A 23368-nucleotide genomic window follows, 5' to 3' on the forward strand; every position below is an offset into this window, starting at 1 on the left:
TTTGAATCATTGAAGCCACTGGAGTTAACTCCATAGAATGATAGGTACGAGTAGGCTAAGTTTCGAGTTTGAAACACTCCAATTGAATGCAATAAGGGTGAGTTGGCGCGGGTCGTCATCACTCTTGGGAATGCCATGCCTGCCTGCTATGGTTTTAGACTTCGTCAAATTTGAGAGGTTTTATTCTGTAGAGTCAGCTCTGGTGCTCATGCTTTGGAGAAAATTTTATTAGTATTGAACACAAGCTACGTGTTAAAATAAATTCACGTGGTATAATTCAAATGAAAGATTAAAAGAATAAACTACGTGATAATAAATTTTATGAGTATTGAACACAGGCTACGTGATAAGAAGTATGAGTAGCAGTGATTGAACTACAATACTAATTAGAACGTATGCAACTACATGTATATTATGTATTAAGTGATTTAAACTCAAGTCCCGTCCCTATTTTTATCTACTTACCTTCTATTTATGTTTTCGTGGTTATTGTCAATATGTTGCAGGTAATGACATGATGAGATGGGACGAATACTATTTAGAACTATTCAACTACATGTATATTACGTATTTTTTTGGGTGTTTGAGAGGAGTGTATTTTTACTCACCACCATTTAGTGTGGTGTATGCTCACCATCCTATTTATCACCGTTAGATGAGTTTGAATTTTGATATTTGTTCCTATCCACTACACGAATCTCGAAATTCAAATTCATCTAACAATGATAAATAGTGGTGAGCATATACCATACTAAATGCATGTGATAACACACCATGTATTTAGACAACAATTCGCGACGTCAGTTATGGCGTGCTACGATTCAAGAATTAGCGTGTTAAGATAAGTCATGGCTACACTAATACTCGCATCATGGCACACTAGTGGTTAAGCATGACGTGAATAACTTCATGTCATGTTTATTCATCACACTAGAAACTCTGGTTACCTTGCCCTGCAAGAAATTAAAAAGCTCAACGCGAAAGATGACGGAGATGGCCGGGATGTCGATGACGAATCAATTCAACGAGGAGTATCTAAAGACAATGGAGAAGCAGGGGGGCTCATTACCGCCCATTAAACTCCCTTTAAGGAACCACCCATTGTGACTATTTAATTACTCTTTCTTCTTGGTACATTGTTTTATTTGATGGAAGGGTAGAGCTATAGAGGTGAGCGACTCTTTATTTAGAAGAAATTAAAATAAAACATGATTCACATAATAAAAATGATGACTTTTTTTTACGAGTACTTCATTTTCGCTAGTTTCTCGCAAATATCGAGTTATCCAATCCAATTCTATTCTAAACTATCGTTTTGTTCACAGCTTTTGTCATGTAAAGCAATTTTGTGATAAGGAAATTGAGTTTTGCGAAATTCCACATGGCACTAACTGATTGGCATCCTAACTATTGATTAACAAGGCATATCCCTCTATTCACGGAAAAGATACCGTAGAAAATTAGAAATACACAGCCCATAGGCATAGGGTAGGTAACCATTAAGTTGCATACAATATGTAACACAGTCAACTCCAGCTTTGCTACCAACCGGTTTTAGCACACAGAATACTACTACTTTTAGCACCTCAGCACATATATAGGCAGCCTCCGCTGCACCACGCCTATATATTATTTATCTATTATATATATAATTCATATGTTGCCTCAGAGTTAGGGAAGGTCAGGCTTCTCCAAGTCCTCGATGCTGGTAGGGCGAAACCACGCCTTTTGCTCCAGAACCGAGGATCCCTCCCCACCATCGCCCCGGGAGGAGCCGTCCTCCCTGCCCACAGAAGATGTGTGTTCAGCTTCAGGCCCGAAAACCCCCGTGTCTGGGTGGGGAGCCCAGTACTTGTCCGGTTGGGGCGGGATCACATCATCTGGAACAAAGCTGGGTCCAGTTTGCTCCTCTGGGTTCTTGTCATAGGTCGAGGTGTGAGCAGCCCTCCTGAATATCAATACATACAAGAGGGTATTTAAATTTAGTTAGGCCAAACTTAATTGAGATGGTAGATGAGTACGTCTGGATGCTAATATTTCTACGAAAAAAGAAAACTAAAAGTAAAAGCAATTATTTGTCTTAAGACATTATTTCTTCGCAATAGTAAACAAAAGGCAACTTAAGAAAGGATGAACGAAGCAACTAGGAATATGCAGCTTAAGCATGAGGACAACTTTACCACAAATAGTGCAGCTTAAGCTAGCCATATTTAAAAGATGGGGACAGACAACACATTCCCATCAAGCATGGGAACGAACTTTACCGCAAATGCCCTATCTAGCTAGTTATTTTCAACTTTTGTACTCTTTACCTGGTTTTATCTTAATTAGATTCCCTAATGGCCAAAGCATAAAGGGATTTGTTTAAGGGTAGGTATCGATGCCAACCACGTGACTTTACACCAGATGGTGCCACCCAACATGTTACCTACTAGTAGATAAAGACTAGCAACTGACCCAACAATTTTTATATTCCAAAACTAATACTGTATGGTATGGCATTTCTCACACAGAACTTCGCCGGCCTATTGTCCTGAAGCAGGCAAGTGTGTCTATGGTCATTCATCCGAATTAAGTAATATGACTAATTATAAACCAAATATCTGACCAAAGAAAATAAAAAATCCTCAGTCAAAGTAAGCGGATTACTAGTATTAATGTTAACAGGCGACAAGTATGGTACCGTGGACGGTGGAGTCTCACGGTTCCGTTATTGTTATACCAAAAACACTAGGTCCAAAACATGTATGTATCTATAAACATGAGTAGAAAACAAAAGATAATCAAACCCGGAAACAAAAACAAAAACAGAAACAGATTACCGTCATACGATTGGACACATCTCAAGAAGAACGAAATAAAAACGAACTGAAAACCATGCTATTAGACGGACCATTCCAAGATTATAAATCTGAAACTGCAAATGCAAGGCACCTAAAAATTTATCTAGTTCTTATCTGAAGTTGATATTTCACTAAAAGAATCTTGCCACGAAAATGACACTAGATTTTAGGCACATCCACATCCACATCTGTCGCTATTGAAAGATTTACTGCCATATATATGTCTGAAAAAACAAAACCACCCTAAGATAAAAATCCGCAAAAGATCTAAGGATTCCGAAATATGATCATCACCATGGTTTACTCTAAAAACAAAACCATAAGCGTAATTATGTTGCCTAATTACCAAAAGTAACATCCTTTCTCTCTATTTTTTCTTCCTCAATTCTCTTATTTATTTATTATATTCATGATATGGTGGACAATTGTCCAATCAGGATCCTAGTCAGTGGCAGCATGTCCTTATCCGAACCCGGCACCCAGCGAGTACTACGGCTAACAGGCCCTTGGTTGTTGGTACGAAAATGCCCATATTTATTATTTAATTTTGTTTCTAAATTTTTTCTTTCCTTCCCTTAAAAAAGATAGTCATAAAAAGTAAAACATCGATTAAAACGAAGCTGACTGAAATGGAGCGAAAATCCTATGATGCTCTGGAGTATTCTATTCTTCGAAATTTTTAACAGTTAGATCTTGGTCATTGTCTCTTTGACGAATCTAACGGAGTATACTACAAAATCCCGAAATGGAATTACAAAATTTGATAAGCTCTGCATCAAAATGTCAACGATATTATGCATCCGGTGTGGCAGCGAAAAGAAAGCAAAGAATTTAAACAGATAAAGCGATCCATTCAGAGCAAAATCTCACACCACGATCACACAAAAGGAAGGATAGATTCCAAAAGTCACTCTTATCTAATAATTTATTTCTGTTCAGTAAGTTTCAACTATTTTTTTCTAAGTTTCAACTATTTTTTTCCATAAATTAAAGCAAAATTTCCAACTGAGAAAACACCACCGAAGCAACTCAGATGATCAGATCGCAGCTCCTCTAACATGAAATTAATTATTAACTACTTAAATTAATCATCACATAATTAATAGATCAGCAATTAAACGCAAATACACGCGAAAAAGCTCGAATCAAATGCAAAATCGATACCTGAGAGTGAGAGCAGAGAGCTGAGCTGAATCGCGCGCTCGGATCTCGTTGATAAGTCGCTTCCCCAAGCTCGCGATACCTCGACTGCTCGAATTGGCGGCCATACAGTAAAAGACTAGTGTAGAGAGAGAGAGAGAGAGCGAGAGAGAGACAGAGAGACAGAGAGAGGAGAGAAAGAGTGTGTGTGGAGAGAGAAAGCTGAGAGAGAGAGAGAGAGAGAGAGGGAACGTGCGATGGTTGGCCTTTTGGTGTAAAATGATTTGGTTGATGAGTCAGTTTTATACAGTGGAAGGTGGTGTCTGATGTTTTACATCCACCTGCCCCAGCTGGCTTTCTTCTTTGCAGTTTGTACCGCCACCTACACGGCCCCGTACTCTTCGCTGGTACCAAGCGACGTCGTTTCTAGTTTTGGCGGTTGGGTTCGTTTTACCCGTCCGTGACGCGGACTTCTTGGAATGTTCTCGTTTTAATGCCTTGGCGACATTATTGGCGGCGTTTGTTATGCGGTGGCCTTTGGTGATTAGCTCGTGTTTTGATAAGATATTCTTGAGTTAAACTGTTTAGAAAGGGGTGGGCATCGCCTGGGCTGGGCCCAAAATTTGAGGAATCGGACCGAATTTGTTTGAAAATAAAATGGAGCGGGCTGGATCGGATAATAGAAAAAGAAAATTTAAGAAAATGAAAGAATTTCAACCACAATTGCATTCGCTATTTCGATTTCTTGCATGCATTCATAAATTAAAGCCACAAAAAATGAAGGAATTCCCTATAAGTAGACCAAAAAAAAGGGCTAGAGGATTTCAGCTATCCTAGGTCGAGGTCTAATGATGATAGTGGTGGTGAACAGGGTTGGGATGGTGGGAGCGAGTCTTGAGGAGAGATCGAGGTCTAATGATGATTGTGACAAAAAGAGCAAGTCAAGAGGAGAAATGGAGGTTTGATGAGAGACCAAGAGAATGAAATTCGAGGGTTGACTGCTCAAGCTCGTGGTCTGATAGATGAGAGAGAGAGAGAGAGAGAGAGAGAGAGAGAGAGAGAGAGATATGTGGACCCGCCCCCCCCCCCCTTCATGTTTTTGGATTTATAAACTTTTGATCCACCCCGACTAGCGAGTCTTGGTACCATTTACTTACCTCTAATTTAGACACACAAAACCTGCACTTTTATTAACACATCCTTTTCATGATAAGCTTCATCTTTATTAGATATCAAGGCCGTTTATGCGTCTAAATAATTTTATCAATATTGATTTTGCAAATTTAAGAATCACGTATCGTTACCTTGGGCTTTGGAATTGGATGGGCTGAGTACGTGGTAGGCCAGGCTTGGTTAGCATTCAACCCTTATAACGTGGTGCCGGCCCAACTTTAACCCCTTTGTTGGGCCAACCTTGAAGAGTGCTCCTGCTGCTCAAAACTAATGAACTAATAAAAATTAATTCCAGAGAAAATTGGTGCTTGTAATTTGTGGCTGGCCATTGAATCAGATCGTGGCCAATCAAAGTTTATCTGGCAACGCAATTCTGTGCACAACAATTTCATCCAGAAAAAAGACAGACCGTAGAGTGTGTGCCTGACTCACTCTAGTTTCTTTGTCTAGCCGCACTTTAGCGGTGCCAAATTAAACATTTCACAGGCGGTGCTTGCAGCTGCTTCCTCCTCCTCCTCTTGCTCCGCCGCATTCAAAAGGCACCACTCGACAAGAACTCCACAGCTCACAACTCCAAAGCAATTGGCACCAAATCAGTGCCAGGTAGGCACCTACTCTAATCCAATGGCCAAAACACAAGAAGAACTTCGCTGCAACGGAGATGCCAACTAATATGAAAAAGTTAAAACGCATTGCAGTGCGTGTTATAACTTGAGATAGTGTTATAGCGGCATTCCAATTTAAGTAAGTTTCATGAGCTACGCCATTACACAAGCCTTATGATTCTGTATTTTTTCTTGCTATGTCAAGAAAACTAGCTTCCAAGGATTGTCACTCGGAGAAGCCAAAAAGGGAGTGTTTGATTCTTTGCTAGTAGCTGCTGAGAATAACAGGAGTGGTTTAGGCAACTACAACGTAGGGAAAGGAAGAGGGCTTAGGGTTACAGCAAGAACCACAGGGGCTTCCAAGTCGATTGAGGCTGAGGTGGACAAGCCATTAGGCCTCACTTTGGGTCAAAAGCCCGGAGTTAACCCCAATATCTTCCATCACAGTGAGTTAACCCCAATATCTTCCATTTTCTAACTTCAAATGCACCATTTAGGACTGGTTGAGATTGCTTTTTGAAAAGCTTGTTATAAGTGTTCTATGACTATCAAAAGTGCTTCCGATTACTTTTGGTATAAAAACTTAAAAGCATTTTTGAGTCATATAAGCACTTTTTAGAGAAACACCTGCTAATGAAAGTGCTTTTGAACATAAGTTCTTCCCATAGAAAAGTCCCAAACGATCCCATGTTATTGTATGAAGTTGGGAGATTGAAATTAGTCGCACTCCAAAAGAGTTATTTGCACTTCGCCTTACAGGTAAAAATAAAGAAGGAACGAGTAATTTGGAATGCTAATACCTATTCCTATACGAATATGATCACTTACAATTGGCAGCTTATATTATATATATGTACCTATTGATACGTGTGTTCAGGCTGTGGATGGAGGTGGGAATGCAGCAAGGGCAGGGCTTAAGGCAGGGGAGCAAGTCCTCTACACTAGCAGCTTCTTTGGTGATGAATTATGGCCAGCAGATAAACTAGGGTTTACAAAAACTGCCATCAATGCCAAGCCAGACTCGTTGTTAACAGGTTGCTTATCTATTTCTTAATTTCCTCTTAGCAGATAAATTGATTTTGATTTAATTAATAACACTGTTTTAGATTGTAAAAATGAAGTTAGCTGTGATCATTTTTAATGCAGAGGTGGTGCTACTGTAGACGTTAAACGCCTGCCAAAGCGACCGGCTCCGCCTCGATTTGGACGGAAACTAACTGAGACTCAAAAGGTAAGAATTCCGTATAACTTAAATTCAACTTTTAAGACACCAACTGATGTGACAGTGTTTTATTTGTTCCGTAATTTTTTACTTTCTACACCCTATAAATAATACTAATTGATTGGTTGGACCATGAACAATCTTCAGGCTAGAGCTACTGACATATACCTTGACTGTGGATTCATATACACATTACAGAAGCCTTTTGATGAACAGGTATTTAATTAGCTTCATTTCCCCCAATTACGAATTAGGTTAGACAAGCATGTGTGCTACGTGATTTTGACGTGCATGGTAAGCGATGCATAATACTATTTCATTTGCAGCCGGATGCGTACGCATGCCCTCAATGTCTAGCACCAAAGAAGCGGTTTGCACGATACGATGTCAACACCGGGAAAGCCATTGGTGGCAGTTTGCCTCCGATTGCCGTTATCATTGGCTGGTGGCTGGTCTCGCCGGCGTTGGAGCTTTGCTTGTATATGGTCTTCAATGAACACACATTTAAAACAACATGGAGTTTTTGAGATTTAAAAGATCAATTCAAGAAGGGTAGCATTTTTCTTTCTTGGAGAGTACTATTGGTATTTGATTGAATGAAATTGTGGATCTATGTGCGATATGATTTTATTTGGAGATTCAATAACAATTTTTTATGAATATAATATACGAAATTAACAAGTCATGAGCAACAAGTAAACCTACGAGTTGGGTAGGTTCCAATTTATACTACTTAATATATCTCAAGAAAAAAAATATATATACTGCTTAATGTTCGGTTTGGCTTGATATTATAAAACTACCAATTTACAAGAACAATACGTTTTGCCGTTTTGGTTGGGCTGCTTATTTTTGTTTGGCTTGGAGGAAAGGGTGAAAGGGTGAAAGGGTGAAGAGATGACGAGACATTAAAAAAAAAAAATGTTTGAAAACAAAAACAAAATTATATAGCTAAACCGGTTCGGTTTTAAGGGGAAAATCGAAAATTGAAAATCGAACGTGTCATGACTGAAACAATGGTAATGCTATTCACATATTTATTTTTACTTCTCACATACCTTTCTTAATATTCAGCCGTGATCACATGAATTGAAGAAGATTAATCGCAAAAAAATTAGCAGAAGTGTGTGAGAGATAAAAATAAACGTGTCGGTCTGGTTTACTAATGTATTTTTTGGATTTGGGCCTTTTCTTGGGCCGACATTTCACATTGGGCCTCTTTTCCGTATTTAAACGACATTGTAAATTGCAATAGAGTAAAATTACATTTTTAGCCTTTTGTTTACCTCTTTTTTGGCGCTTTTTACTTGTCCGGTTCGGTGCTGACCCCCTGAGCTTCCCTATATAGGACATCATAATTCACGCACCACAAACTTTACGTCCTCTCTTCTTCTTCTTAACACTTAAGGCAAGTCACCAAAATCTTACGCCCAATAGCCAGAAAAAGAAGAGTGGAAAGCTACTTTTGGCTGAACCCAGAAGCCAGAGATGGAGAGAAAAGTGCTTCTGGTTTGCTGCGCTGTGGGACTCCTGGGGCTGCTATCTGCGGCTACAGGTTTCGGCGCCGAGGGCACGAGAATCAAGGTAAAAGCTAAAAAGCTCATCTGGGTTTTGCTTAGATCTTCTTTGCTTCACATGGGCTCGTCTATATTTGCTTGCTTTCTGCTTAGTTATACTCTGCCCTTCTGTTTGGTTGCTGGGAAAAGTTGGGAAGTTAAGTATAGTAGGAGAGGGATTTCATATTATTACTAACTATTCTGTTTTGTTCATCCTTGAAGGGTGCAAATTCCAAAGCTTGAAGCTTTAATTTCTTATTTGCTTTGACGAAACGGAGTTTTGTTGTTTCCACAGTTCCACTGTGCGTGTTCGAAGTTCCACTCCGAAATCTGAGGCACCTTTTATATTGTTATTTGGTACCTCAGACGGGCCAGACCCAGCCCTTCTATTTGGATTAGCTTAATCAATAAAATGGCTTTTAGCTTAGCTGACTTCTACATTTCTCCCTTTCGGGAAGACTTTCGATGTAGCTGAACGTCCAAATTTCAATTCTTTACTTGATTTCAATGCTTTAACTTTCGGGCGTCCAAAATGACCATGCGGAAACTCACTAGTGTAGTTTGTCAATGAAGGTTTGCCGTAAATTAAAATGTGGTTTGGAAGTGTGTTAAATGTTTACCAATGCGGCTAACAATCTCGAATCTGGACTCGGAACTGTCATTTTTATGTTCTATGCTTTCATTTTTTTGTCCTTTTGTTGCACATAATGATAATTGCTCATTTTAAACGGTAATGTCAAAAGAGTTGCGTTTGTGCAAGAATCCGAGATGGGGGTTAACGGAGAGACTGAAAGATTTATGCCTTCCTATCCATTTGGAAGTTATTGTCGATGGACCTCAATCTGTTTAGAATATGCTCACAAGTCGTCAGCTTTCAGTATGGAGTGATTGTTTAGAATATTTAAGCAAGTGCCTCTTCATGCTAAGTTTTATTTTTTTTGTTTTCTTCTCCCGCTTTTTCCAGTTTTGTTGGCATTGTTTATGCTGAATGTTGTGTTACTTTTATTTCTAACCCGCAGGGTTCTCAGGTTCAGTTTGTCTCGAATACTCAATGCGAATACCCTCGGAGTCCGGCTCTTGGACTCGGTGTAACTGCTGCAGTGGCTCTTATGTTAGCTCACATAATTATAAATGTTTCAACCGGGTGCATTTGTTGCAAAAGGAGCCCGCATCCTTCCAACTCTAACTGGACGGTAGCTCTGTTCTGCTTTGTTTTTTCCTGGTAATTCTCAACTACAACTTGATGTATCATTCACGAGGAAAATGACTAAGGCGGGTAATCTAAAAGCATGATTGGTTTGAACTATTTGGCTCTCTGATAGGTGTAAATGCTAAGCACGATTCGTTATTTCATCGTGTTGTTATCTTGCCAGTTTCTTACCTTTCTTGTTGCTGCTGTTTTCTTTTTTTGGTTTGAAAGCACATGCACATTATTTTTCCCGCAAGAAAAAGGAAACATGTCTGTTTGAACGATTTGAGTTGGCTTTAGCAATTTGTCTACCCGTTTCAACCGGATTAACAATGCATGTGTTTTACTCCAATCTCCACACTGGTACAGGTTCACATTTGTTATAGCGTTTCTTCTGCTGCTCACCGGTGCTGCACTCAATGACCGACATGGTGTAGAAAGCATGTACTTTGGCAACTACTACTGTTACGTTGTGAAACCGGGAGTGTTTGCCGGAGGTGCCCTTTTGTCATTTGCATGTGTGGTACTCGGAATTGTCTACTACGTAATCTTAAATTCAGCAAAGAACGGTGATACATCATGGGGCGGTTCTGCGCCAACTCAAGGGACAATAGCTATGGGGCAACAACTCCAGATCCCACCGCAGAGTACTACGACCCAAGAACCAGTATTTGTCCACGAAGATACGTATATGAGACGGCAATTCACATGATACGGGAGATGCATCACTAGAGTTTATGGGATGAGCCTATGATCAGTCTCTGAAGATCTAATGGTTGGAATTCCAGGAAATGGGTTGTTTTCTATATAATCCCTGTGTTCGTTTTGTCAGTAGATTTCTTATGGTTGTATTTAATTTTGCGCATACCGTACTGTCCAAGAAACCCAATGCGCATGGATTGAATGCCGATTGAATGCCAGATGGATGGATTATTTAAAATTTACGAATTTTACATGGGTTTTTTATTGGCCGACATTTCATATTGGTCCTCTTTTAACGTATCTAAACAACCTTGTAAATTGTAATCGATGAAAATTATAGTTATAATCTTTTGTTTTCTTCTGTTTTGCCGCCTTTTTACTTGTCCAGTTGTTTTGCCGCCTTTTTTCGGCCGACATCATAATTCACGCACAACCTCTCTTCAGGCAAATCACCAAAATCTACGCCCAATAGCCAGAAACAGAAGAGTGACGGGGAAGCTGCTTTTGGCTGAACGCAGAAGCCAGATATGGAGAGAAAAGTGCTTGACAGGCCAGAGATGGAGCGAAAAGTCCTTCCGGTTTGCTGGGCTGTGGGACTCCTGGGGATGCTATCTGCGGCTGCAGGTTTCGGCGCCGAGGGCACAAGAATCGAGGTAAAAGCTAGCTATTCGGTTTTGTTCATCCTTGAAGGGTACAAATTCCAAAGCTTGAAGCTTTAATATCTTGTTTGATTTCAATGCTTTAACTAGTGTAGTTTGTCAATGAAGATTTGCCTATTTTTTCAGTAAACTAAAACGCTGTTTGTAAGTGTGTTAAATGTTTATAAATGCGATTAAAATCTCGAATCTGAACTCAGAACGATCATTTTTAGGTTCTATCCTTTCATTTCTTTTGTCTTTCTTTCGTTGCGCATAATGATATCAAAAGAGTTGTGTTTGTGTAAGAATCTGCGATGGAGGTTAACGGAGAGACTGAAAGATTTACGCCTTCCTCCCCATTGGAAAGTTATTAGAATATGCTCACAAGTTATTAGCTTTCAGGATGGAGTGACTGTTGAGAACTTTTAAGCAAGTGCCTCTTCATGCTAAGTTTAGTTTATTTTTTCTTCGCCGGATTTTTTCCAGTTTTGTTGGCCTTCAGTTTGAATTGTGGAACCGATGCTGAAATGTTCTGTTACTTTTATTTTCTACCCGCAGCGATCTCAGGTTCATTTTGACCCGACTACTGAATGTGAATACCCCGACACTCCGGCTTCTGGACTTGGTGTAACTGCTGCAGTGGCTCTTATGTTAGCTCAAATAATTATAAATGTTTCAACCAGGTGCAGGTTGTTGCCAAAGGAGGCCCCAGCCTTCCAACTCTAACTCGACGGTAGCACAGTTACTCATTGTTTTTTCCTGGTAATTCTCAACGACAACTTGTTGTATAATTCATGAGGAAAATAACTAAGGCAGCTAATCCAAGAGCATGGCTGGCTTGGATGGTTTGGCCATCTGACAGGCGGAAATGTTGAACAAGATTGTTGAGTTCATAGTTTTGTTATCTTGCCAGTTTCTTACTATTCTTGTTGCTGCCGTTGTTTCTCTGGTTAGAACATTGCATTTTTTTTATCCTTTTGCAAGAAAAAGGAAACTTGTCTGTCTGTACAGTTCGAGCTGGGTTCTGCAACTTGTCTATCTGTTTCAACTGGATTAACAATGCCTGTGTTTTACTCTGATCTCCACTGGGCAGGATCGCATTCGTTATAGCGTTTTTTCTGCTGCTGGCTGGTGCCGCACTCACTCACCGGCATGGTGTAGAAATCACATACTCTGGCAGCTGCTACTGTTACGTTGTGAAGCCCGGAGTGTTTGCTGGAGGTGCCCTTTTGTCATTTGCAAGTGTGGTACTCGGAATTGTCTACTATGTCAACTTAAACTCAGCAAAGAACAGTGATATGTCAGGGGGCGGTTCTATCCCTAATCGAGGGGCAGTAGCTATGGGGCAACCTCGGATCCCGCCAACCCAATGTGGATGAATACTAGCTGGATGGATTATTTAAGATTTTCGAATTTTACATGGATGGACTGTCTTGATTCATAAGCTCTCATTTTTCCATTGATTTTGGCAGAAATGGAGCAAATGAGATATTTTGATTCATGTACTCTCTTTCTTTACAAAATAATAAATAAATGTCAACGAGAGTTGGTTGAGTTGGTAACAATCGTTCTCTTCGCTAGAACAAGACTTAGGTTCGAGTCTCGCTACCGACAATCCCTCGTGTTGGCCATATGTAAAAATAAAGAAAAGGGATTTTTCAATGAATGAGACATAATTGAATAATTGTTGATATATATAATAATTGTGATATGGGATTTTTCATTAAAATTCAAATTCAAATTACTAGATTAGGAGTTCCAACTCAAACGGTGTGGTGTATCTGAGCAAACGCAGGGGCATTTATGTCATACAAGTTTTCAACGGCTCTCTGGGATACATAGCCGTTGCAAGTTTTCCATAGCCCGAGACACTCTTCTGAAAACAGATCCTCATTTTCCTGAACCCTAAAGCCATCCCCTTCATCTCATCGCTATATGAACCCACTGATTCAACCCAGCATTAATCAGTTACTCTCTCTCTCTCTCTCTCTCTCTCTCTCTCTCTCTCTCTCTGTGAAATTGCAATTCTTTGCAACGCTAAGAGATCAATCACATCACGCGCCGTCCAATTTTTCGATTTGGGATTTATTTAACCTAACCCTTTTTTGCAGGATTGATTTGCAAACTAACTAATCTTTTTGCCGGATTTTTAAAATTTTCTCTTTCAATTTTTCGCATATATACATATTTTTTTTTGTGTGGGTATTTTTACATAATGGATGCAGGATCAATGAGTTCTCCATCTAACTTGAAGTCGCAGTCTAGGTGCCCTCTTCAAGAGCAGTTTCTTCAGAGAAAGAATTCTCGCGAAAATGTGAGTTGTTAATTTTATACCGATAGATCTTTATTAGAGTTTAATCGATTTGATTTCGGAAATTAGGTTTTGTGTTCTTTATTCGGGTTCAATCAATTTGATTTTGGAAATTAGGGATCTGTTGTACTTTGATTTGGATTGTTTTTATTGGTTGGAATTTCTTTCTGAATCTCGTTACCTTATTAATTAGGAAACTTTAACAAAAAACTCCTAGTATTTTTCATTTTAACAAAAAATCATATTTACACATTAAAAAGTCAGTCCTGGATTCCTGGTATTATTCAGTTTAGCCTTTATTTTGTCCTTATCGTTAAAACTCAAAGTTTTCAAGCCCTTTTCATTAGTTTTTCTTATTATGTTATGTTTGTACTGTTAGGGGTTTGGGGTTTTACCCATTTTTGGGATCTGATGTTAGATTTATTTTGAAATTTGATTAAAAACAAGTTTTATTCTTCGATTGAATTATTCTGGTGTCATCCTTAAAATAAAATTTTTGTTACATGGTTTGGGTTTGGAGTTCATCTAGTTTTGGGATCTGATGTCGAACCAATTTCTGGAATTAGGGGTTCTATAATTGACCGACGTTCTGATGTGCCTCGTTTGTAATTACCAGTTGGACAGGTTCATACCAAACAGGTCAGCAATGGATTTTGATTTCGCAAACATGATGTTAACTGAAGGTAGGAAAGGTAAGGAAAACCCAGCCGCCTCTTCCCCATCCAGAGAGGCCTATCGGAAGCAGTTGGCAGAGGCAATGAACATGAACCGGAGTAGAATTCTTGCATTCAAGAACAAGCCACCTGCCCCTGTTGAGATGTTCCCACGCGAGTTCTCTTCTCTGCAACAGGATAAACCAGCAAAGCCCCGAAGGCACATTCCTCAAGTGCGTATATTTTTTTTATTCTGATCTCATGAATATATTTGCTTAAACTTGATTGGTTATTCTGAAAACTTGTTGTGGTGTTTAACTGACTACTGATGATTTGATGCAATGTGCAGACTTCAGAGAAGACATTGGATGCTCCAGACCTTGTGGATGATTACTACCTCAATTTGTTGGATTGGGGAAGCTGCAATGTCCTCGCAATAGCTCTTGCAAGCACAGTTTATTTGTGGGATGCTACCAATGGTTCTACTTCAGAACTGGTCACATTTGAGGATGGAATTGGATTTGTTACCAGCGTCAGTTGGGCTCCTGATGGGCGCCACATTGCCATTGGACTGGACAATTCTGAAGTACAGTTATGGGATTCGGTTGCTAAAAAGCAGGTTGGTTTGTTTGGTTGTCATTTATCCTTGGACCGGTCATCATATTCCTCTTCCATTTTATATTACATTGTGGCCAATTTTGCTAACATTTCTTGTTATGTTGTTTCTTTCTGTAGCTGAGAACTTTGAGAGGTTGCCACAGATCACGAGTAGGCTCTTTGGCGTGGAACAACCACATTCTTACAACTGGAGGGATGGACGGTTGCATTGTTAACAATGATGTAAGAATTAGATCACACATTGTTGAGACATACAGAGGACATGAGCAAGAGGTTTGTGGACTGAAGTGGTCAGCCTCAGGCCAGCAATTGGCTAGCGGAGGAAACGACAACCTTCTCCATATATGGGACAGATCGGTGGCATCTTCAAATTCACCAACTCAGTGGCTTCACAGGCTCGAAGATCACACAGCTGCAGTGAAAGCCCTTGCTTGGTGTCCTTTCCAGGGCAATTTATTGGCTTCTGGTGGAGGCGGGGGTGACAGGTGCATAAAGTTTTGGAACACTCACACAGGTGCATGCTTGAACTCAGTTGACACTGGCTCTCAGGTCTGTGCTTTGCTGTGGAACAAGAATGAAAGGGAACTGCTTAGCTCACATGGGTTTACTCAGAATCAGCTCACTCTTTGGAAATACCCTTCGATGGCTAAAATTGCCGAGCTCACAGGCCATACTTCTAGAGTTCTTTATATGGCTCAGGTAATGAATCTGACAACCTTATAATTGAATTGAGTATATATAAGCTTTTTCCTTTTTTTTTTTTTTTTTTGACAGAACACTAAATCCTCATCCTTTTATATTGTGAATTAACTGCAGAGCCCCGATGGTTGCACGGTCGCATCAGCAGCTGGTGATGAAACACTCAGATTCTGGAACGTTTTTGGGGTCCCCGAGGTTGCTAAACCAGCTCCCAAAGCTAACCCTGAGCCCTTTGCTCATCTGAACCGTATTCGCTGATCAAGAACATGATAAAGGGTTTAGGGTTCCGTTCAATCGCCTTTGCACATTTACATCAGATGGAGCTGTAGTATTCTTTCTATGAGATGTATCGCTGATCAAGATTCAAGAACATGAGAAGTTACACCCTTACTTTGGAGCAGCGCAAGTTAAACATGAAAAAGTGCATCAGATTTGCTGTGTTCTAACTTCTCTTCATCAAAAGTTGTAGACTGCATCACAGGGCAATCTCAGTCCACATTCTTTGTACAATACCCCTGTATAGAAAGGGTGATAGAAAATAGGAAATCCTTGTAATTATTTAGTAATGGATTTTCAGTCTGGCTTCCCGTGGATGTAGGCACATTGCTGAACCACGTAACTTTTGTGTGTTTCTGCTCTCTCTCTCTCTCTTTACCTTCAAGTTGGATACTTAGGCTACATTCCGATGATTAATACAGGTTTTTTTCACAGCACTTCTTCTGTCATTCGAAAGAGGCGGGAATATGAATGCATCTTAATATCAAACTTGCATAAAAAATGTGGAAAATTACAGTTTCATCTGGTAGAACGTTATGAACCGGAAGAAATCTACAGTTTCGTGCGAGGCCGCTACTGAACAGGCCTAATGATTACAATTCTGAACTCTTAAATCGAAAATTGATCTTTGAATGGTCTGTACAATTTCTTGAGGAGTTAGAGTGGCATCAACTTTAAGTATTCCTTCCGAATCATCAATCTGAAGCAACCCTAACTGAGACTGCAAAAGTGCAGGTGACATGAAATGCTTCCCTTCTGTAATTCGTTTTTCTAATCTAGTAGCCAACACCTCTGCCTGAGCATCCAACAAGACGAACTTCACTGAAACTGACACAATTTCCCAGTTTATAATTAGGGTCGGCAGATCTTAAAATTTCTCTGTATCGCTTCTGCAGAGCCGAACACCCAAGAATCACAGTTCCTCCACCTAGCAACTTGTCTCTTACACCATTTCGAAGTGTTTCAAGCCAAGGAATCCGGTCTTCTTCAGTGAGAGGGATCCCATTACGCATCTTTTCTGATTACAAGAAGATAAAAGATTGATTAGAAACTAGAAAAGTTGGTAACATCGAAAGTAAACTACACACACACCAGCATCTACCTTTGTTTGATTGAGGGTGGAAATCATCTGCATCTATAAAGCTAGAATTTGTCTCTCTCGCCAGCATCTCGCCTATTGTGCTGTTGAACCACATAACGGAATGCATAAGAAGCAGAAACTACAACATTCTAGGATCGAACATAAGAAACTGCAACTTTCTTAAGTGATGCCATTTATATCTAAATCCAATCACACCAAGGCATTTGAGAAAGTCATTGGCATCCAGTGCGGTGGTGCTTCTGAAGATTGTTAGTTTTTTTTCCATGTACAAGCAATATTGGGGAGGGGAGCGGGAATCGAACTCAGACCTCGCTCGGGCGCATGTAAATGCTAGTTTGATAGTGATGAACTCATCAGTGCTACCGTGTTACATATATATATTTACAGAGAAATGAAAAATAACAAAAGCTGAGGTCGAAGTTTTACGATTTGCCAGCACCACTGACTCCCATGATCACAACAGCCATCCCTGTACAATTCACAACCAATCAATTTCACGAGACGCGTTCTGGAAGTAAAATTCAATTTCCAAACAAACCCAGATATGAAATTCTCCCAACTTCTCTTTTAGATTCAGCCAAAAGCAAAGCAGTACCTCCGCCGAGAGCTGAAGCCATGTTCGTCGCGCTCACCCATCAAATGAATCTGCAAAGAATGCTGCTTTTCTTCTTCCTCTTCAAGCTTCATGAATCATATGCTGGTAGAGGTCGGGTGAATTTACACGTGAAAAATGGTGCTGATGAGATATTTGGAGCGCTGATTTCATGCCAGCTATGGAAATGTTTGGAGACGAGCATAAAGGTTGACAATTTTGACATCCCGAATCATAACCATGCATTTGGTTTTGGTTTGGATGAATTGGATTTTACACTCGTCCTCTATGGTTTATTTTCACATTTGTCCCTTTCATATTTCTAATTTACGGGAGGATTTTTTGTTAAAATGATTTCTGAGATTGACATAATTCGTTACTTTGGTATTCTGAGACTTAAAATCGATAAAGTAGTCCTTAAATTGTCTACTATCAACCATTTTATCAAATCAATCCCTCCACCTGAACTGGATGGTTATTCATTTTAAAAGATTTTTTTTTTTATAAAAATGACCAAAATGATTGATGGTAGGACAATCTCAAGAATCACTTTTATCGATTTTAAATCTCAAGAAACAAAGTGAAAAGTTATAACCATCTCATGAACCATGATTCACATTAAACTTGTGGTGCAAGGAAGCGGACATGCTCCTATTATCATGGTTCCCAGTTGATATTATGCAAATTCCAAATTCCAAACTGAGTTAAACGAGATAATCAAGCCATGTTTGTACAAGTTAAGGATATCATGTCGAAATTTGAAGTTAACAAGAAGTTTCTAATCGAGGATTAGAAGACTGATCCGCCTTCAACACCAAGATATGGCAATTTTACAATTCATCCTCATTCATCATCCAAGATGGGCACTTCATGACTTAAAAGTACAATAATGTATTCACAAATAAACTAGAAAAACAGCGTATCATCCACTCGAATCGCACGTCTAAACGCAGCCGGAAAGGCCTTGTCTTTGAGAGCCATCGCCTATTAAGAACGAACACATTACCATATGGATTTTTGTTTCTTGCGCATACAGCCAGCCAGGCCTATTCTCCTACTTCATAAAATGGCAATCCCCTGGAACCAAAACAAGAACCACACGCACGCACAACACACATACAAACAAAATTAGCGTGCATTTTCAACTCTTGCTCAATAGGCAACAAGGACAGAGACAGCAATAGTACTGAAACAGTCTACAAGACATACAGGATATAAAGAATAAAAGAGTGTAGATTTCAGGAAGTTTAGAAAATAGTCATAATTTAGGTCCCATATAGAATTTTAGCCAACTCTTTTGACTTGTCATAATCTTAGCCTAAACCCTAGCCTACCACATCTCTCTTCCCCTTTCCTTCTCATCTTCCCAATTCTCATCATCTGAAGTATCTCTTTTCCTTCTCATCTTTATCGATCAATCAATGATCAAATTAGAAATATCTAAAGTTTTATACAAACACTACTGCAAGTTAATTGGGTGTCATACGTTCCCGTTGTTGTAGACTTTTAAGTATCAAAGCTATGCTGATTGTTAATTCGTTTTCTCTTTCAATAAAACCAAAATAAGGATTGGAAGAGTTCAGAGGAGTATGTTGGGAAGTATGGTACCAGTTATGGCGGAGTTTCCATAAGTAGATCAAGAAAATGGAAGCTAATCGGCACTGGGAATTATGAGACAAGCATGCTATGAAAGAGAAGGCTCCGAACCGAATAGAGTATACAGGGGTGGGGAAGGGGAAATGACAGAAAGAAATCAAGTTTCTAATCATTAAGAGTATGTGAGTACTTTCAAGCCAACTTTTGGTTAGAATTATGATAAGCTAAAACAGTAGGCTAAAATTATAGACAAAGCCAAATTTTGGCTATTTTTCCAAATTTCCCATGGATTTCTTCAGATGGGACTATGAAAACAATGTGAAGATGACAGAAATTGGATTGCCTGGGTCTATACTCTATAGATCAGAACTTTTTCTAAATTTTTATGGCACACGCCGGTGATTTGTACCCAAGTCAGGATGTATGTATCTACATACAAATGTGAACATTCTAGCCATGGTGACTTAAGAAAGAGTCATTTGGATTTTGGCTTACCATCCACCGTGTCTTGAGAAATAGTCATTGTCCAACGATATAGCAAGAGCAACAGTTACAGCTCTCTCTAACAGAGTCAGTGGTCGAACGACTTCCAACTCTTCAATTCTAGAAGGACCAGTAATAGAGTTGGGATCAGAACTCCCAAACCGAATCACATATTGCCCCGCATCAGTGAAAATCTGTATGATATGGAAGTTAGTTGGTATATCTACAACATAATCTGCAAACAATGCCACATAAAATCTAATATCTTAACTGAAAAATACAAAAATATATAAGATCTTTGGTAAAAGAATATATAGAGCATTAATCTTTTGTGAATATTGTTGAGTCAGAGAACTATCTCAAACTCATTATGCATTTTTTTCATAGCATGGGGGTATCTGGGTCTTCAATCCAACTAAATAATTCCCAAGGGCATGTGTACACCCTCCAATCTGGATGGCTAGCACAAACAAACGGAGGTGGCCTACAGGAGTGTACATATCCGTTCGGGATCAAATATGATAACTTATGTTTAAAGTTTCAGAAACTAACGGAAAAAAAAAAAGTGACAAAAAAGTCCAAATACGCGCATAAAGACTGAACTAAAATTAAAAGATTCATGATTTCATAAGATCAAGTTTACCATTAATTGCTAATCACAAGATATCTAGGTCCCTAAATGCATATTCCGAAACATAAAATATTTTCTTCATACAATATTAATGTTGTAGAAGATAAGAAAACAAACCTCAAAGCCAAAACCCCTCCACTCACGATCTATCTCACCCAAAACTCCCCCGTCAATGTCCTTCAAAGTAAAAGTCCAATGCCAGAAGCCAGGATTTTCAACAACTGCAAACTGCTTATCCCTACAACAACCATGTAGCATAAGGCAACAATGTGCAGTATAGGGCACTAACTTTGATTATATGAGGTAACTCATTCTGAATTCAAATAAACAATACATTAAAATAAAATAGCATTTGGAAATTACCCTAGGTACAAATCATACACCCTCCTCCAAAGATGCCATCGCCTGTGAACCACACCGATTTCCTAGAAATAACAGATAACCAACACCATCAACAATCTGAATGCGAATTTACATTCTCAACAATCTCTATAACAGCTTGGTGACAAACAGATAAATTATGTCAAGTTGTCCTACCTTACCGTTGATCTCTACATAAATTGAGCTGGTTATCCACCAAAAAGGCCTGCGAACCTAAATAAGAAAAAAATGAGGGCTCAAACTGAAATGTCAGTATAATTCAGAATGCTTTTTATTTTTCCACAAAAAATTAAAAATAAATGCTCTATATCCTCACCCTAAAGAGCTCATTACCAATGGCATCAGTTACAAGAGCAACAAAAGGGCGCCTGAGACGAAGCAACTGCAAAATGAAAAGCAAACATCAGCACAGGAAAACCTCCCTAAGATAACATAAAGCACAAGAAGCAATCAGTGGTCAAATGGAGGTAATTTTATATTTGAATCAGCATATCAACTTTAACAAAATTAATATTCAAAATGAAGTAACTTAGTAACAATGTCATGCTCAAGCTGCATAACTGTACATGACAGAATACCAGCAAAAATTTAAAGATTGGGTTAGAAAGTACCTGTCTAGCAATAACATGACTCTGCTCACGAATCAAACCAACAGGCTACAAAAAAAACATTGAGTAACAGGATATGGTCCATTAGTTTAAAACATAAACTTCTTGCATGGGAAACGTCAAGAGAGTGACATGAACTAGAATGATTACTCACTGACTCCGGGTAGCACACATCCACTATTCCATACCGATTTTCCTGGAATTATGTCAAATAGAATTAGTAACTAGAGTACCACTAGAAAGAAGACGAACTGAAAGAGATGCCCAATAAATGTCAGATTGCATGAAAATAACGTATTCAAAGAGAGAGAGAGAGAGAGAGAGAGTTACTGGGATGGAGAATTCTACTAACTTTTACATGTGACTTGGTTCTCAAAATATATTTGGAATAGAAACATCAGACCTATTAAATTTATAAAATATTTTTCTGAACATTCAAGGAGAACAATTTGACGGGGAGGGGGACAAACAGAAAGAAAACCAAGGGCTTTTAAAAGAAGTCAAGTTGACAGTTTTAGAACCAGCAAATATGTCAAGCACTGAAGCACATAATCTTATGCTTCCGGCCATGACAAAATGTACATACAAATTAGTGCATGGGAGAACAATATTAGGGAAAAGAATCACCTGCTCAAATCCAAAAGCAAGATTTGCCCACTCTATATCCCTAGTAATCAGCAGATTTGATCTAGCAAGAAGAGGCATCACCTGGGCCTAAAAAATAAAACGAATGACAAGACATTTTATGTTACTCAAACTAGGCACAACGAGCAATGGCTTGGATACTAGAAGCTTGGAAAGATGAGCATAAGTAAATAACTGTGGCAAATAATTATAGCATAGTTATATAAGAGAATGTCTCTATCAGCAGTAAAAATCACATTTGAGTTGCTACTCTTTAAGAGCATACTATAGTTAAGTTTAAACAACGATACTTACTAAACATTACCAGGGGGGCATGGCAAATGAGGTGATTGCATCTCTGTGAAAAAGCTTAAAAGCTGTAATTCTAAGGGCAGAAAAGAAAACAGGGAGCAAAAAAATTACCTCTTCTGGAGATTCTGGCTTCAGATATCCTGAGATGGATTGGCTTGGAGGCGGTTGTGTCATATTGCGTTCATCCTTATCATAAGAGACTGCTTGACTGAAAGGTGCACTTGGATACCATCCATAGGATGAATAATGGTACGGTGATTTTTTACTATACTTAACAGCTTTCCCTCTTCTCTTTCTTTTAGACTGTTCCATTTTCCTATCTGCAACCCAGAGCTGTACAAGGAAGTCCCTAGTCAATTCAGGATCACCACCACTACCAGCCTTGTGTCCAAACTGACGAGACAAAGATACCGGTCTCTGTTCAGACCACATAGAACTTCCTTTAAACTTCGAAATTACATTTCTTGCTCCAATCAACCGCTGCTCAAAATCTTTAGCCACAGTAGAAACACAGGATCCATCCTGAGGGCATGATGTAGCAGGTAGACTTCCTCTTTGAGACTGAAAACCAAAGTGGACACGAATGCTTTTGGTGTCTTCAGTAGCATTTTGATGGGGTTTTCTAATATGACGGAATGAGGATCCACATTTGGAATCTGCCGCACAAGTTTTGTAAACCTTGGTGGAAAACCTTGTCCAATTCATCTATAATATATTACAATTTCTTGAACTGATCAAACCCGAAAGCATAAATCTGTGTATGCAGATTACAGAATCATAATTATTATAAAAACAAACATAATTAACAGAAACTAAAGAATCTTTCCATGAAATTAAGCCAAAGCAAAGAAACTAAGCTAAAAATACGATGAATTCCAATGCTTCATAATTATAATAAATAAAAAACAAACATAATGAACAGAAATTAAAGAATATTTCCATGAAATTAAGCTAAAAATCACAATTAATTCCAATGCTTAAGTAAGCTTTCTGAAGCTCTAATTTTTATTTTCCATCGATTGTTTTCAATGAAATTACCAAAAGAAAAAAAAAATGAAACTGTTGATCCCCTAGCGTCTTGTGCAAGAAACCAAAATTCAATTTAGAAAAAACCGAAATAATCGAAGAACGCAGGTCACATTTGATCGCAATAGAATTTGATCATCGTCAAAATGTTATCAAGAAACACAAAATTCTTGTTTCTTTACAGTATGGAGGAAGACGAACTCACCAGTGCAGCTTTCGCTCGCTCGCTCTCTCCGATGAGGTTCCAAAGCTTTCCCCGCTCTCTCTCTCTCTCTCTCTCTCTCTCTCTCTCTACCTGTGAACGAAACGAGACAATGACCCAAAAAGTTTCTCAAAGGGTTTGGATTCACTGTGGTATTGGACCGGGCCATGTCAACTGTCAATTATA

The 23368-nt window shown here is 39.0% G+C and overlaps 4 protein-coding genes and 3 pseudogenes across 4 annotated transcripts; 4 read left to right on the top strand and 3 right to left on the bottom strand.

Annotated features, from left to right (window-relative positions):
- Positions 1-1410: 1410 nt before the first annotated feature.
- Positions 1411-4173, bottom strand: LOC103943318 (late embryogenesis abundant protein At5g17165). The gene is made up of 2 exons (XM_009353594.3): positions 4008-4173; positions 1411-1948 (listed from the first exon to the last, which is right to left on the bottom strand). Exons 1-2 carry the CDS (start codon positions 4109-4111, stop codon positions 1672-1674), a joined length of 381 nt encoding a protein of 126 aa, XP_009351869.2. The 5' UTR covers positions 4112-4173; the 3' UTR covers positions 1411-1671.
- A 661-nt stretch (positions 4174-4834) lies between these two features.
- Positions 4835-7670, top strand: LOC103943495 (annotated as a pseudogene).
- A 684-nt stretch (positions 7671-8354) lies between these two features.
- LOC103943317 lies at positions 8355-10791 on the top strand. Its single transcript, XM_009353592.3, has 3 exons — positions 8355-8567; positions 9559-9761; positions 10098-10791. Exons 1-3 carry the CDS (start codon positions 8472-8474, stop codon positions 10438-10440), a joined length of 642 nt encoding a protein of 213 aa, XP_009351867.1. The 5' UTR covers positions 8355-8471; the 3' UTR covers positions 10441-10791.
- Positions 10792-10957: 166 nt separating this feature from the next.
- LOC103943494 lies at positions 10958-12633 on the top strand (annotated as a pseudogene).
- Positions 12634-12859: 226 nt separating this feature from the next.
- LOC103943312 (cell division cycle 20.1, cofactor of APC complex) lies at positions 12860-15968 on the top strand. The gene is made up of 5 exons (XM_009353587.3): positions 12860-13382; positions 13996-14265; positions 14382-14651; positions 14768-15349; positions 15467-15968. The coding sequence occupies exons 1-5, from the start codon at positions 13284-13286 to the stop codon at positions 15605-15607; spliced, it is 1362 nt and encodes a 453-aa protein (XP_009351862.2). The 5' UTR covers positions 12860-13283; the 3' UTR covers positions 15608-15968.
- A 125-nt stretch (positions 15969-16093) lies between these two features.
- On the bottom strand, positions 16094-17570 carry LOC103943313 (annotated as a pseudogene).
- A 449-nt stretch (positions 17571-18019) lies between these two features.
- LOC103943314 (altered inheritance rate of mitochondria protein 25) lies at positions 18020-23317 on the bottom strand. Its single transcript, XM_018646487.2, has 11 exons — positions 23186-23317; positions 22066-22708; positions 21646-21732; positions 21173-21214; positions 21022-21066; positions 20727-20792; positions 20567-20623; positions 20393-20454; positions 20147-20267; positions 19411-19592; positions 18020-18396 (listed from the first exon to the last, which is right to left on the bottom strand). The coding sequence occupies exons 2-11, from the start codon at positions 22657-22659 to the stop codon at positions 18366-18368; spliced, it is 1287 nt and encodes a 428-aa protein (XP_018502003.1). The 5' UTR covers positions 22660-22708; positions 23186-23317; the 3' UTR covers positions 18020-18365.
- Between the last annotated feature and the right edge of the window lie 51 nt (positions 23318-23368).

The sequence above is a fragment of a genome, unplaced genomic scaffold (genome assembly GCF_019419815.1).
Source record: "Pyrus x bretschneideri cultivar Hongxiangsu unplaced genomic scaffold, Pyrus_bretschneideri_v1 Contig57, whole genome shotgun sequence".
NCBI lineage: Eukaryota > Viridiplantae > Streptophyta > Magnoliopsida > Rosales > Rosaceae > Pyrus > Pyrus x bretschneideri.

Coding starts and splice junctions, on each gene's coding strand:
- LOC103943318 (XM_009353594.3), bottom strand. CDS start 4,111: ATGGCCGCCAATTCGAGCAGTCGAGGTATCGCGAGCTTGGGGAAGCGA. Junction 1,949..4,007: donor CTCTCTGCTCTCACTCTCAG/GTATCGATTTTG, acceptor ATTGATATTCAG/GAGGGCTGCTCACACCTCGA.
- LOC103943317 (XM_009353592.3), top strand. CDS start 8,472: ATGGAGAGAAAAGTGCTTCTGGTTTGCTGCGCTGTGGGACTCCTGGGG. Junction 8,568..9,558: donor CCGAGGGCACGAGAATCAAG/GTAAAAGCTAAA, acceptor TCTAACCCGCAG/GGTTCTCAGGTTCAGTTTGT. Junction 9,762..10,097: donor TTCTGCTTTGTTTTTTCCTG/GTAATTCTCAAC, acceptor ACACTGGTACAG/GTTCACATTTGTTATAGCGT.
- LOC103943312 (XM_009353587.3), top strand. CDS start 13,284: ATGGATGCAGGATCAATGAGTTCTCCATCTAACTTGAAGTCGCAGTCT. Junction 14,652..14,767: donor ATTCGGTTGCTAAAAAGCAG/GTTGGTTTGTTT, acceptor TTCTTTCTGTAG/CTGAGAACTTTGAGAGGTTG. Junction 15,350..15,466: donor GAGTTCTTTATATGGCTCAG/GTAATGAATCTG, acceptor AATTAACTGCAG/AGCCCCGATGGTTGCACGGT.
- LOC103943314 (XM_018646487.2), bottom strand. CDS start 22,659: ATGAATTGGACAAGGTTTTCCACCAAGGTTTACAAAACTTGTGCGGCA. Junction 21,067..21,172: donor ATGTGTGCTACCCGGAGTCA/GTGAGTAATCAT, acceptor TTTTTTTTGTAG/CCTGTTGGTTTGATTCGTGA. Junction 18,397..19,410: donor TTCTCAAGACACGGTGGATG/GTAAGCCAAAAT, acceptor TTTTGGTTCCAG/GGGATTGCCATTTTATGAAG.